General features: G+C 48.5%; 1 protein-coding gene across 3 annotated transcripts in view; it reads left to right on the forward strand.

The window, feature by feature from the left end:
* The window catches only part of PTH1R (parathyroid hormone 1 receptor), a 171,894-nt gene that overhangs the window by 119,367 nt on the left and 38,756 nt on the right, over positions 1-13,771 (forward strand). For all 3 annotated transcript variants that reach the window (XM_045005775.1, XM_045005776.1, XM_045005777.1), the window contains 3 exons: positions 437-555; positions 9,265-9,359; positions 12,226-12,412. In XM_045005775.1, coding sequence (XP_044861710.1) covers positions 437-555; positions 9,265-9,359; positions 12,226-12,412 — 401 coding nt within the window. The remainder of the gene's footprint in view (positions 1-436; positions 556-9,264; positions 9,360-12,225; positions 12,413-13,771) is intronic.

Here is a 13,771-nt window from a genome sequence, read left to right on the forward strand (position 1 = left end):
GAAAGATCCACTTGAACAAGCCCATTGCTTTTCAATGACTTTTTTGTAACAATTATGCAAATGTTTCCATGCTATTGGATTTTGAAAACCATTTTTCTGTCTTTCTTTTTTCAAACCCCGTATTTTGACCTACACTGTTTGATGGGTGCCTCTTTAAATTTGAGAGTTTCTGTGTAGAACAAATGGCTGGTTTTTGAAGTTCAGTTGCGGGGGGAGATCCCCGGCACTAAGCTGATCTGAAACAACCCCCTGTTCCCCCGCAGCTCCATGACAAGCAGCAGAGAGAACAAATAAGGGCAGGCTGATTATGGGTAACTGAGTTATAAGGACAGGTGTGAATCTGTGGTGGAAGCTTCGGGAAAGATACTTCTTCTGTTCTTCCAGGACTGCAATCCGCTAAGCGTCATGTCGTCTGTTTTCTCGTTCCTTTCGTTAGGCCACGCCTATCGGCGGTGTGACCTGAATGGGAGCTGGGAGCTGGTGCCAGGCAACAACCGCACCTGGGCGAATTACAGCGAATGCGCCAAGTTCCTCACCAACGAAACCAGGGAGATGGTATGCCATGCTTGTAGGCAAACTGGGAACGGGGGGATCTGATCAGAACTAGCCAACAGAGCCTTCTGTTCTTAAACAAGCAGCGCCCTGCAGGTTGCTTCCTGATGCTGGAAAGATTCCCAATGTCTGCAGGTCCCAATCAAATCTTTCCCATTTGTTTCAGTGGGAAATTGCTTCACCTCAAGGGGGCGGAGGTGGCGTGTTCTTCAAGACAGTCAGATATTTGTCATGAACTCCTCAAAGTGGCCTGATCCATTTTCACAGAGAGCCAGGGTGGGGGAATCTGGAGGGCGCTATGTGGAATTTCTTAAGAAGTTAAGAACTGATAACCACAATTTTTTGCGGGGGGCTCATTCCATGCTAGTGGAGACCATCACTACCTATTGTCAGGGACCCCCCTACAGGGATCAGTGCTGGATACTGCTCAAAGTTTTCATGTATGACTTGGCTAATGGAGTGGAGAGTACGCTTGTAAAATTTGCAGGTGACACCAGGCTGGGAGAGGTTGCAGGCACTTGGGAGGACAGGATTAGAAGTCAAAACGACCTGGACAAATTGGTGAATTGCTCTGAAATCAGAGGAGGGTTACCAGCTGTCCCCAGAAACTAAAATCAGAGGGGGGTAATTACGGCAGGTCCCTGGACAGGTAAACACCTCCAGAGAAGTACTCCACCCTGGAGCGAATTGCAGAGCTTGGTTCAGACTGGGTTCCAGGGGCCTGAAGCTATTGAGAAGGGGAGGCAGTGGACGGATGCCAAGAGAAAGCTGACATGGTCAAAGCCAGGGGCTACGGGAATGATCTTTGTAGCAGCGTTCTGATTGGGTCTGAGCAGGGTGTTTGTCATGACCAGAGAGAAGGATGTTGCAGCAATCAGCTTCTGAGCCACAGAGCTCTGCAGGTCTGGGAAAGGAGCTCCCAGCGTCACGGCAAAATGCAAGGTGGCACTAGTAGTTAGCATGTATTGTAAGGGACCATTCGAGATAGAGTGGCCTGTTTACACCTCTGTGGCCATAGGCCAAAAAAAGGTGGGCAGTGGGTTACAGATCCTTGTAATAAGCCAGAAATCCAGCGTCTCAGTTCGTCCAGGGATTTTTAGTGTCTAGCAAAGTGATCAATTTAAGCTCCCAAGCTGGTCTTTGGAAAGTGTTGTGCAGGTTTCCTTTGAGGACTGGGACTGACAGGTCAGATACGGAGTGATCGCTTTGTGCAAGCGAAATGTTAGCGATGTTATGCAGAAGAAATCTGCAAGATGTATGTAGCCTCCTCCCTTTTCTCTCCCGGGTGCTTGCTATCACTGGTATTAGGAGTGGCTTCTCCCCTCTCCTATGCATTCAAAACTAGGCAGGAGGATGTACTATATTTTAGGGAACAATCCTGCGCTGGCAGGGAAATACACTGCATGACCTCACCAGAATAAAGAGAGAACTGGATCATCTAATTAAGGCATGTATGGTGGGCCCACCCCCGGTTACCATAGTATTTGAACACCTCACAATCTTTAATGTACCTCTTGCTACTCCTATAAGGCAGGCAGGTGCTGTTCTCCCTGTTTGACCTCTTGCAGAGAAAGAAGGTGGGTAAGATAATAACTTTTATAAGCCCAGCTTCTGTTGGTGGAAAGAGACCAGCTTGTGAGCTACGCAGAGCTCTTCTTCAGGGCAGAGTCTCACGCAAGGTGGAACAGATTGTTTAGCATAAGTAGGTAATGTGTTCAAACCCCTCTGCAGTCAGAGGACAAAAAAAAGGGGAGGCTAGTGAGTTACAGACTATTCTAATAAGCCATAAATCCAGTGTCTTTTTTAAGACCATGATTTTTAGTGTCTAGCAAACGCTTGAAGTTAAGCTCCCAGGCTCATCTTTCGAAGGTGCTGTGCAGGTTTCCTTTGAGGAGGAGGACGGAGAGTGTTCATATGTGGAGGGATTGTTTTGTGAAAAGTGTTTGCCCATGGGTGAGACAGTTTTTGCCTTTGATCATTTTTCTGGGTGAGTTCATTTGAGAGTGTAATGATGGTCTGGTTTCACCCACACAGTTGTTATTGGGGCATTTAGCCCACTGGCTGAGGTACAGCACGTGTTGTGATAGGCGTGTGTAGCACCCAGGCATTTTTAAAGGTCTGTTTAGGGGCTATTGATCATGGTAGCAGTGGCAGTATGGCTGCAGCTTTTTGCGTCTGTTGTTCTGGCAGGATCTGGTGCTGCTTTGAGTTGGTGGGTTCTGGTCTGTGGGGAGCTTGCTTCTGAGGGTGAGGTTGGGAGACCGTTTGAAGGCCAGAAGAGGGGGATTGGGAAAGATCCCCGTTGAGTAGGGGTTGTAACTGTTTAATGATACCCTGTATGGGTTCCACGTGGGGTGGTAGAGGCGGACTCTCAAGCTTACACAGAGCTCTTCTCTGGGTAGCTCGAAAGCTGGCCTCTTCACCGACAGAAGTTGGTCCAGTAAAAGCTATTACCTCACCCACCTGGTCTCTCTCGCGTCCTGGGACCAGCATGCCTACAACAACACTACAAACAAAAAATGATATTATTATTCTCTTTCTCTGCTGGCGGAGGGTGGCGATTATAAAGCTGCTGTGATAGGATCCCCAGGGTGCAGCCTGGGACTGTGGGACCTCTGTGCCCCTGAACTCTCTCCAGCCTGGGCTGTCTCTCACAATGCCTTGCTATTGACCAGCAGCAAACCCCTCCAGGCGCTGTCATCACTCAGCACAACCGCATGTGGAGCTCCACACCCAGATCAATTGCATGAATGCTCCCAGAGTCACTCATGAATCGCACAGGGAAAGGAACTGGAGCCAAATCCCCCCAGTTCCCCGCCTTGTACCACAGGAATATACCGTCTTGCACTGCTTAAGATGGTCCGTGCAAATTTATTAATTGGTTCGCCATGTCATCAGTGGAAAGTGGACATACACCAGCCTTTGCAGACCCGAGCAGATTACCAAACACTTCAGGCAAACTCGCCGGTAAAGATAAACAGTTCAATTTATTGAGTACAAAAGATAGATTTTAAGTGATTGGCAAAAAGTCAGAGTGAGTTACCAAAAGAAAAGAAAATCTGAGCCCTCAGTCTAAACTCTCAACCCTATTAGACTGGGCAACATCTAGATTAAGCAGTTTTTCTCATTCCACTGGATAATGGAGTTCATAGGACACAATTTCACCCTTGACATCTGGGCCAGTCTCCTCTGCTTAAGTCTTCTCAGTGTCCTTGTTGCTTGCGGCATGGTTGGGGGCAGGCAAAAGGCCCAGCATGGGGCCCCTGTGTTCTGTTTTATACCCTCAATCCCATGTGCTTGGGGAATACACATCCAGGCATGTCTGGGGGGCACTGCTGAGTCTCCAGGCCAGGTTGGGCAATTCCCCTGGTGCGGCCTCATGCAGGGGAGTCATTGCATTGTAGCTCCCTTGCTGGACAATGGCTGTCGATGGGTTCTTTGACCGGGCGTTGGTTACTGTCCTTGCTGTTGCCTCTGGGGAGCTAATATCTGGCTGATTCTCCCAACTTACAGCCTGTTTTAGTGACAGCCATACAACACGATGATCATAACTGCATATACATTAATGATACACATATATGGATAGAGAAATTACTTTCAGCAGATCATAACCTTTCCCCTGATACCTTACATGACCTACTTTATGTGCAAGATCACAATTATATATAAATGAGAAACATGGGGGTTACAGGGTGCTCCCCCAAGGTACGGAATGTCACAATGGCAATATAGCCCTCCAGTCTTTCACACCCTCCATTGAGTCTGCAGAACTGGTAATAGTAAAGCCTCCTTCGACTGGGTCTCTAAATATAGAGGTCAGGCAGATGGATTCTGCCAAGACAGACTCGTCATCTCTACAAAGAGAGGCGTGTTTTCTATTATTATTTTTTTCCCACTGGGAGAAGAGCATTTTTGTGTCATCGGTAACAGCTGCACTTAACTAGCAATCATCCGCCGAGGTTGTTGGGAGATTTAGAGAGAGACAGATGGACAAACGGAGCCAATGGGAACCAAACACTAGAAAGTGTTGGAAAAACCTCCCTGTCTCTCTCTCTATAGATAGGTATTTGTTTAGGTTCTCTGTGTTCTCATTTTAGCTACCACGGGGTAATTATATGGCGGACAAAAGCAGCATACAGAGCGGGATGGAGAAGGTTTGCGTCTCTTTCCCTTGCCCTGGATGATACAAATAGGATTATTTCACTTAGAGCAGCGAAGGACCTGATTTATTTGAGATTAGCAAAGCGTGCTAAAATAATCAGTGCCAGGAGGATGAACTGCCCAGTGAAGCAATTGCTTCAGCGTTGTTTCATAGGGGAATCTGAGTGCTGGTGAAAGGTGCTGGATTGACAGCCTGGAGAATGATGCCCTCTGTTTAGCTGCAGATCAGGTAGTGGGCTGCCACTGGCTGCAGATAAAGTTTCCCTGCATGTCCCACTAATGTGCCGGAAGCGGCTAACTCGGGATGAGGACAGATCTCTTGGGAGAGGGCAGATCCGTGACGGAGCGTGTAGACCCCATGCCGCTGCGGAAGGTACCAGAGAGGCCCTGTGTGCTGGGCTTGCCCCACCTCTCCGGCCCTGTCAATCCCGTATGGTAGGGAGGAGACCTTTAAAAAGGAGGAAACTGCAGTGAGCTGTGGGAAGAGAGATCACCCCAAGCAGGAAACGGCTGGAACGACTCCTGCAGCCGCAGGGAGGACTCCCATCTAGGAGATCCCCAACCCTACGGGAAGTGCGGGCAACTCCCAGGGTGAGCCCAAGTCAGCTACCCCGCCGGAAGGATGCCTAGAAAATGGCGACACAGACTGCCCCGAAGTAAGACTGTGTTGCTGTCTTTCCCCTTTGAGTTGGCTCCAGGAAGATGTTGTTCTCGGGAGTTTGGCAAGTGGGAGGAGGGAGCTTCTTAAAGAGGTGTCCTAGTGGCATGATCATGGAGGTCCAAAGGGATTTCAGGGAGCCCTCCGGAGCTGTGCTGAAAGCTGCCCCTGCTCAGTGAGCTTGTGTCTCTTTATGCTAATGCTCTGTCTTTAAGAGCTGAGATAATCCTGCCCTTTATCCAGCCGGTGGCCATAAAGGAGCCGCACGCAGGATCTGTGTGTCTCTAGTCACAGGCAGCCTGCTCACTCCAGCCCGGCGGGCTGAGAGATCTCTGGCTTCACCCGGGCCATACGGCTCCATTTCGTTTACTTTCCATCTGGTGTTTCAAGGAACTTGGGGAGTCAGATTCATAGCCCAGCTGGCGCCAGTCCTCGAGGCACCCAGTGTGGTCAGAGAACCTGCACTCTGTCTGGTGCAATTTGTTTGTTTCACTGTTAAGGGCGAGACAGACCCATCTCTGAGGTCCCGCGACCTCGTGTCAGGATGTGCATGGCTAGCACGTCGGATGCTTTCACTTGACCCCGGGTGCTGGTCCTACCTGGGGCACTCTCACTTCCACGCTGGTGCCCATCCATAGCACCTTGGATATGGGCACTTTCCCTTTCACGCTAGCAAGTCCAGCACAGATGTGTTCGCCTTGGAGACAGGCACATTCACTTTCGCCCAGTGGGGTGGCAGCAGTAGGTAGCACACGATCACTTTCAGTTTCACCTGGGTGGGTAGCGATGGCGCCTGGCACATGATCACTTTTAAATGTGGGCCTGTTGACAGCAACGCAGGGATCTTCCACCCAGTAACCAAACGCAAACAGGCCTTGTGTCCCGCCAGATTCCCTCCTCTGCAAACGCTGTTAATCCCAGGCCCGGCTTGTTTAGGAAGGACAAACCCTCCCTTAAAAAAACCCTGAAGCCGTGGGGAAGGGAAACAGTGCGGACCAGCATCATGGGTTCAGTTCTGCCTGGAAACACCATCCCAGCAACGTGGCCCATCAGAGGGCATAACCATAACCCAGCCAACCCTGTCTTCATCCATGGCCGCTTGTTTATAATGTGGTGGCTTCTCTGCTCCCAAGGAAATCAGAGTCCCATGCCAGGCACGGTGGGAAAAGCAGAGAGTGTGCCAGGGCTGCTTTATCCAAACCGTATTGTTTAAAGCAAAGTTGTTTTCCAGCCTGGAGCTTTGGAGCTCCTTGGTATCTTCTCGACAATGGCATGATTTGTATGGCCTACAAAGTGGCTGAACTCCAGGTACTAATACGTAGGTGTTACAGATTTCACAGCCACACTTTATATTCCAGTGCTGGTTGTGTATGGTTAATACATGATGAATAGATGTTTTAATAAATGGTTAATCAATTCAGTCCAACAGCTCAAAACATGTCAGATGGCCACCATAATGCCTTCTACTGTTGTGCTGATGGTCTATAATACATGCCTCTTGTGTCTAGAACATGCTGAGAACATCTGTTGGTCATAGGAGAGGCAGTGTGGCCCAGTGGATAGAGAGTGGGACTCAGGAGACCTGGGTTCTATTCCCAGTTCTGTCACTGGCCTGCTGGGTGACCCTGGACAAGTCACTTCCTCGCTCCAGCCCTCAGTTTGCTCAACTGTAAAATGGGGATGATACTGACTGTCTTTGCAAAGTGCTTTGCTATCTATGGAGGGAAAGCGCTGTGTAAGAGCTGTATGGGGATGTTGTGAAGGCCAAAAGTATAACTGAGTTCAAAAAGGAATTAGATAAGTTCATGGAGGACAGGTCCATCTATGGCTATTAGCCAAGATAGTCAGGGACACAGCCCCATGCTTTGGGTGTCCCTAAATCTCTGACTGCCGGATGCTGGAACTGGACCACAGAGGATCACACGATAAATGTGCTTTAGAACGTCTACTGGCCCATCAGAAGGTCCCTTTCGGTAGCACACTCAGTGCTGCTACAATGCAGCCATTGTTTGATGAGGACGTGGGTGTTTCCACTTAAAATTCTGAATGGGGAAGGAGAAAGGATTTTGGTCCGCCTGCTTGGCATAGTAATTCTTCACCACCACGATCCCGTCTTGGAGCACAAGCCTTTGCGGTGGATGCAAGCACATGTTTCAGCACCGCCAGGATACCCAGCTTCATTGGGGAAGAAGCAAGTTAGGCCCCGTACGGAGCCTTCTCTTTCAAAATGTGCAGTCTGCTTGTATTGTTTGCCTCCTGCAGCCACTGCTTGAAAAACAAAAAAAGAACAGTGGCAAGCCTGGCGCTCCGCCAGAAGAAACCACAAGGCCATGTTCCCAGGGCTGGGTATTCTGATGTAATAGGGCTTGAGGTTAGCATTCTAGTGTGGCATTTCTAGCCCCAGATCAAAATCAGAACTGTCAGTCTGAGCCCAGCGTTACTAATGTTAATGAAACTCCGGGGCGGGGGGAGGGAGGAGGAAGAAAGATGCTGAATTGGTTGGTTTCTTCCGGAGTTTATTTCTCTGTTCAGAAGACGAAATGATGATCTGTCATGTTGGTAGATGTTTTAACCTTGCTAAAGCTGATATTCAAACCTGCAACAGATATGTTCCTTCCTTGGGAGAAAGGAGATAGGCCCCCGGCTGATTCCCTGCAAGAGAAGTTTCCTTGAAGCTGTGACTTAGAAATTGGAGGTGAAAAAGACCTCTTAAGTATCTAGTCTGTACCCTTCATACAAGATTCTTCAGCTTGGAAAAGAGGAGACTAAGGGGGGATATGATAGAAGTATATAAAATCATGAGTGGTGTGGAGAAAGTGGATAATAGAAAGTTATTTACTTATTCCCATAATACAAGAACTAGGGTCCACCAAATGAAATTAATGGGCAGCAGGTTTACAACAAATAAAAGGAAGTTCTTCTTCACACAGCGCACAGACAACCTGTGGAACTCCTTGCCTGAGGAGGTTGTGAAGGCCAGGACTATAACAGGGTTTAAAAGAGAACTGGATACATTCATGGTGGTTAAGTCCATTAATGGCTATTGGCCAGGGTGGGTAAGGAATGGTGTCCCTAGCCTCTGTTTGTCAGAGGGTGGAGATGGATGGCAGGAGAGAGATCACTTGATCATTGCCTGTTAGGTTCACTCCCTCTGGGGCACCTGGCATTGGCCACTGTCGGTAGACAGATACTGGGCTGGATGGACCTTTGGTCTGACCCAGTATGGCCGTTCTTATGTTCTTAGGTTCTTAAGATTGATCTCTAGAGATCCATGCAGTCTAAAGCAAAGAGGCCTTTCTGATGAGACTTTGCTAACCAACGTCTTGCATGGACAATAACGATCCTTAGGCACTTCTGGAAGAACAGGTCTTTCTCTTAGCCAAATTTCTCCTCCATGCATCTTTGTGTTATGTGCTGATGCCCTCCACCCCAGAGCTGGTTGCATATCACTGGTGCTTCATATCCTGTGGGCTAAGTCCTACATGTCCTTAGTCAGGCAAAAATCATAATGAAATCAATGGGAGTTTCATCTGAGTAAGGGCCAGCAAAGGACGTCAGGATTTGGCCAACAGTTTTCAATCCACTTTGGGATCTTTGGGGATGAAAGATGCTGCATAAGTCCAATTTGACACACCCACATAAATCATGACTCTCCTGCAAAATTCACAGTAACTTTAGGAAATAGGTGTAGCCCTTTGCACGCTGCCCATGTACTCAAAAGACCACCTGATATCCTGTTCCCATAAGCATGCACTGCTTCTTTGACCTTTGTGTTTCTGTTCTCAGCAGACATAAGAGCCTGAGTCTTTATGCTGCTAGCATGGTTGGGTTACAGTAAAGCAGAATTCATTCTAATTTAGTTCTGTTTTTCCTCTTCACCATTTGTGCTGCAGGAGGTCTTTTATCGCCTCTATTTGATTTATACTGTTGGATACTCCATCTCTCTGGGATCCCTGACAGTTGCTGTCCTTATCCTGGGATACTTCAGGTAGGCGGCTCTGTTTTTCCTTTTGGGGAGTATCAGTTTAATCACACAGGTCTCCCGGAGTGGACTGAAGGAGACTTAGGTTTTTGTCAATAACAAAGCTCCTCCTTTTTTGTGTGTGTTTCATCTATCAGACACAGGGGCTATTTTAATATTTGCTGGTTGGGTTGTGTGTGGTGCCATTCAAACAAACCTCTTGGGGTTGGGTAGAACCCCTCCCAGATCCTGACGTAATCACAGCAGGCAGACAGAGCTCGAAACCTAATGCCTCTGTCTGTGAAAGGGATACGAGCTGAATGGAGCACATGGACGCAATGGCGCTGGTTGTCTGGTCCCCTTGTGGTGCTCAGGAAGCAGAAATAGACGCTAAGCACCAAGGTGGGGATTCTCCCAGCGTGGGGGGCATAGAGCCAGCAGAGCTGGATCCTACACCTTGTCCCTGCCAGGAGAGGCCATAGCCGTTTTGCTGGCCAGGATGGAAAATGTTTTCGGTACTCATGGGGCGGAGCGAAACAATGTGGCTGGCTAATTATTGGAGCAAAACTGGCCAATCACAGTAGAGCAAAAACAAATAATTAAATCAAGCTGAGTGGCACAGCAGTCCGGCGCTCCTTAGAAGTGGCTGCTAGCCTTACCTGCCCCTGAAATTGGTCCATCTTCCTGCAACCTCACCTGGGCAAGGAAACTGTACCATCCGCATCCTTTGAGGACCACAGCCAGCTGGTGTAATTTAGAGCAGCCAACAGACTGCTGTAACCTGCACCCAGAGCTGGCGCTGGGCAGGGAACCCAGAAATCCCGAGTTCTGATTCTGAGCCACCCCTTGGGCTGTCACTGACGACTTAGTGGGCTGTGATCATGATAGGCAGTGTCAGCCAGCAATGGTGGCAGTAACCTCTCAATGTCACTAACAGCAATGATGTGGCTGCAGACACTCTCCCAGGCAGCACAGAACTAGCCTGCGCTAAACCACGGCTGTGCAGTACTGGGAATCACACATGGGACCTTTGACTCTAAAAACACAAAGGCCGCTCTCTGGGAAACTAAAGGGGCGGGCCGTTTTATTAGCCTAGACAACAAAGGGAGCCCCATACGCGTAGCTCAGACGTGCACACAGGCCAGTGCGACACGACAACCTCACATTGCTTTGGGACGGTGGTGAAGTTGACATGAGCTATTCGGAGACGCAGAGCACAGCCACTGCATGGCCATGCATCTCCTCTTTCTTACTGGAGACCTGGAGAGCTTGTTAAAACATTTCATGCTGTAACTTTGGCCCATTGAATGGAAATTCTGATTAAGCTCAGGTCTTGCGCTTGCCCGTGCTCCTTCCTTCTGTTGATCGTTGGTAGAGCGGTTGTGCTCAGAGAAGCGACCGTGTTAAGGTAGCTTCCTCTTGCTCAGTAGAAATGTTCTCTCTAGTCACCCAGAGGTAGGTTGACTTGCTATAGGGAGCAAAAATACACTTTTTTCCTACTATTTTTTAGAGCTGGTCAGACTGTTTGGGCTGAAACAAGGTTTCTGCTGGAAAATGCTGTTTCGATTAAACCAAATTTTCTCGCAAAATTGTATCAATTTCGACATTTCCTTTTGAAAAAAAATTGAGGGGGAAAAACCATTTCAAAACATCAGACCTCCCACTTCGATGTATTTAGAACAAAAAAATTGAAAAAAGCACCACTTTGGGTTTCGAAATTTACTCCGTTTGGTGTTAAAATTGGTATTTTTCAGTCATTTCAAAAGGATAAAAATAAAATGGTTGATTGTCCCAGAACAATTTTTTTCATTGTTTGATTTAGCCATTTTAGTTGCTGAAATTTTGTCATTTTGTCCTAATGGGGGATGATTTTTTTGTTTTCAAAATCTCAATTTTTTTTCACCGGGCAGAAAATCCATTTTCCAATCAGCTCTCCTGTTGATATCTCTTTGCCCTGGAGAGCCTACACCACTCCACAGGAGTGAGCTGGATTCTATTCTGGCACACATACCATCCAGAGATTCGTTAATTAAATTTCAGTCGCAGGAACAAATCCTGCTCTTACTCAGACCTGTACAAATCCATTTAGCACTCTGTGTATATTGTTGGGCCTAGAGGCTTTAAATAGAGGAAAATACCAAGGAAGAATAATTGTGATTGTCTCAAGGTGCCCTTGCCCCCATTAAAACCCATAATCTTAAGAACAAACTTAGATTCTTTCATATCACTGGAGCTGGGGATTTCCAAGGATATAAACTCAGAGGCGCTCTCAGCGCTAGCTAAACAAGCAAGATCACTTCTTACACTTCTACAGTGTAATGGATCCCAAAGTGCTTTACAATCTGTATTCAGGGATCACTGTCACTGCAATGCAGCCACCTCTGGTGTGGAGCTCAGCAGCAGTTTAACCGTGCCCAGCAACACTACACAACAGGAAGGGAAGTAGAATATTGTATCTAATTGAAGCTGAAGAGGGAATCTAGCCAGATAGGATGTAATTATTTACACAAACAACCCTGTGTCACAAATAACCACAATTCTCTTGGGCCTAATTTTACATCTTACCTGCAGGGTGTATAATTGAGTGGGACATCTCAGGGACCTTTAAACCCATCCCCCATACTTTAGTCTTGCAGAGGCACCGTATCCCACCCGACTGCAAGGTCAGCTGCCTCTGTGGCTTTTGTTCAGCCTCTGACCAATCCCCAGGGTTACGCGAGGGGTGAATTTGCACTGGAATGGAACTGTGGCTTAGCTTTGGGTCACGGCATTCCTGAGAGAAGAGGTGTGCTGGGGTATCAGCACTGTCCCCACGGTGCCAGTAGGAAGCACAGCTGAGCTTGAATAGGCCCAGTTCGACTTCCAATCCTGTGTCTCCCCTCCCCACCTCCAGGCGTTTGCACTGCACAAGGAACTACATCCACATGCACCTGTTTGTCTCCTTCATGCTGAGAGCGGTCAGCATCTTTGTGAAGGACGCGGTCCTGTACTCCGGGTCAGCTCTGGAGGAGATGGAGCATCTGCCTGAAGAAGACTTCATGTCCGTTACCGAGGTCCCCACAGCGGATAAGTCGCAGTTTGTGAGTACTGCTGTATGGCCGGTTACGTCTAACCTCTCCCTCTTGTGTGGCTCACTCTGGGTACGCTGGTGATCTGGGGCCTTATCCACTTCCTGCCTTTTCCCCAGTGGGAGACTGAGACATCTGACCCCTCGTCCCCACCTAGTAAACCACAACGTCTTCCACATCCCCTCTTACACCTTCCCTTGAACCCAGCCCACAGTCTATACGCAATGACCCAAGAGAACCATCTGATCTGCCTGACCAATGCAAGTTCTTCACCCCCAGTCATCCCAGATAACACCAGAGCTAGGGTTTGGGGCCATTCCCAGCACCCTTCTGTGGAAAGATGGGCACCTCCTCTTTAAAGAACAATGTCAGGGCCCCGTTGTACAAAGGGTACGTTTACACAGCCCACGGAAGCGAGCCTGAGAGCCCAGGTTGACAGACTTGGGCTTGTAGGGCTCATGCTACTGAGCCATAGAGATGTTGCAGCTCTGGCTACCGCTCGGAGCTGTGCAGCCTCGGGAAATGGTGGGTTTCAGAGGCTGAACTCCAGTCCGAGCTGCAACTTAAAAGTGCTGTCTAGCACCATAGCACATGCCCAGGACTGTCGACCAGGGCTTAGAGGCTTGCTGCCATGGGCTGCCACAGGATGTGTCAATATACCCTTAGTGGCTGGGGAGAGACTCCCTTTTTGAACAATATCTGTGCCTCCGTTCCACCAGATATGTCAGCACATAAGTTTCCCAACGTGTCGTTCTCCCACCAGAGTACATCATTAAATGATTTTCCGCTCGGCAGCTCATCTCGATACAAACAATGCAGACATCACTCAGCGGCCATTTCTAGGCCATCTGACACTCCTGTGGCAGAGACTTGGAGACAGATTCCATTGTCACCTCTACATGTTGACTTTCACCATAATTGGCTGTCCCCATTGTAGTGTATTACTATTAGGTATTGATATGTTTCTGGTAGAACCCATAATGGGCTAAGGGGAGGGATAGCTCAGTGGTTTGCGCATTAGCCTCCTAAACCCAAGGTTCTGAGTTCAATCCTTCAGAGGGCCATTTAGGGGTCTGGGGCAAAAATTTGCCTGAGGATTGCCCCTCCTTTAAGCAGGGGGTTGGACTAGATGACCTCCTGAGGTCCCTTCCAGGGCTGGCGTTCTATGAATGGTCTCAGGCCTGATGATTTTGTACTCTATGAGCTAGAGCCTCGCTCAGTGGAAGCTGGTGGAACTGTGCCAATTTATATGTAGGAACTGGCCCTGAAATGCCAAACTGGGTTATTCCTGTGGCCACATATCTGCCAGTTTGAAAAGCGCTTCCCCTGCTCCCCGGATGTGTTCTGAATCTGGAAACGTCCGAGGGCTAT

Source organism: Mauremys mutica, chromosome 2 (assembly GCF_020497125.1).
Source record: "Mauremys mutica isolate MM-2020 ecotype Southern chromosome 2, ASM2049712v1, whole genome shotgun sequence".
In the NCBI taxonomy this organism is placed as follows: Eukaryota; Metazoa; Chordata; order Testudines; family Geoemydidae; genus Mauremys; species Mauremys mutica.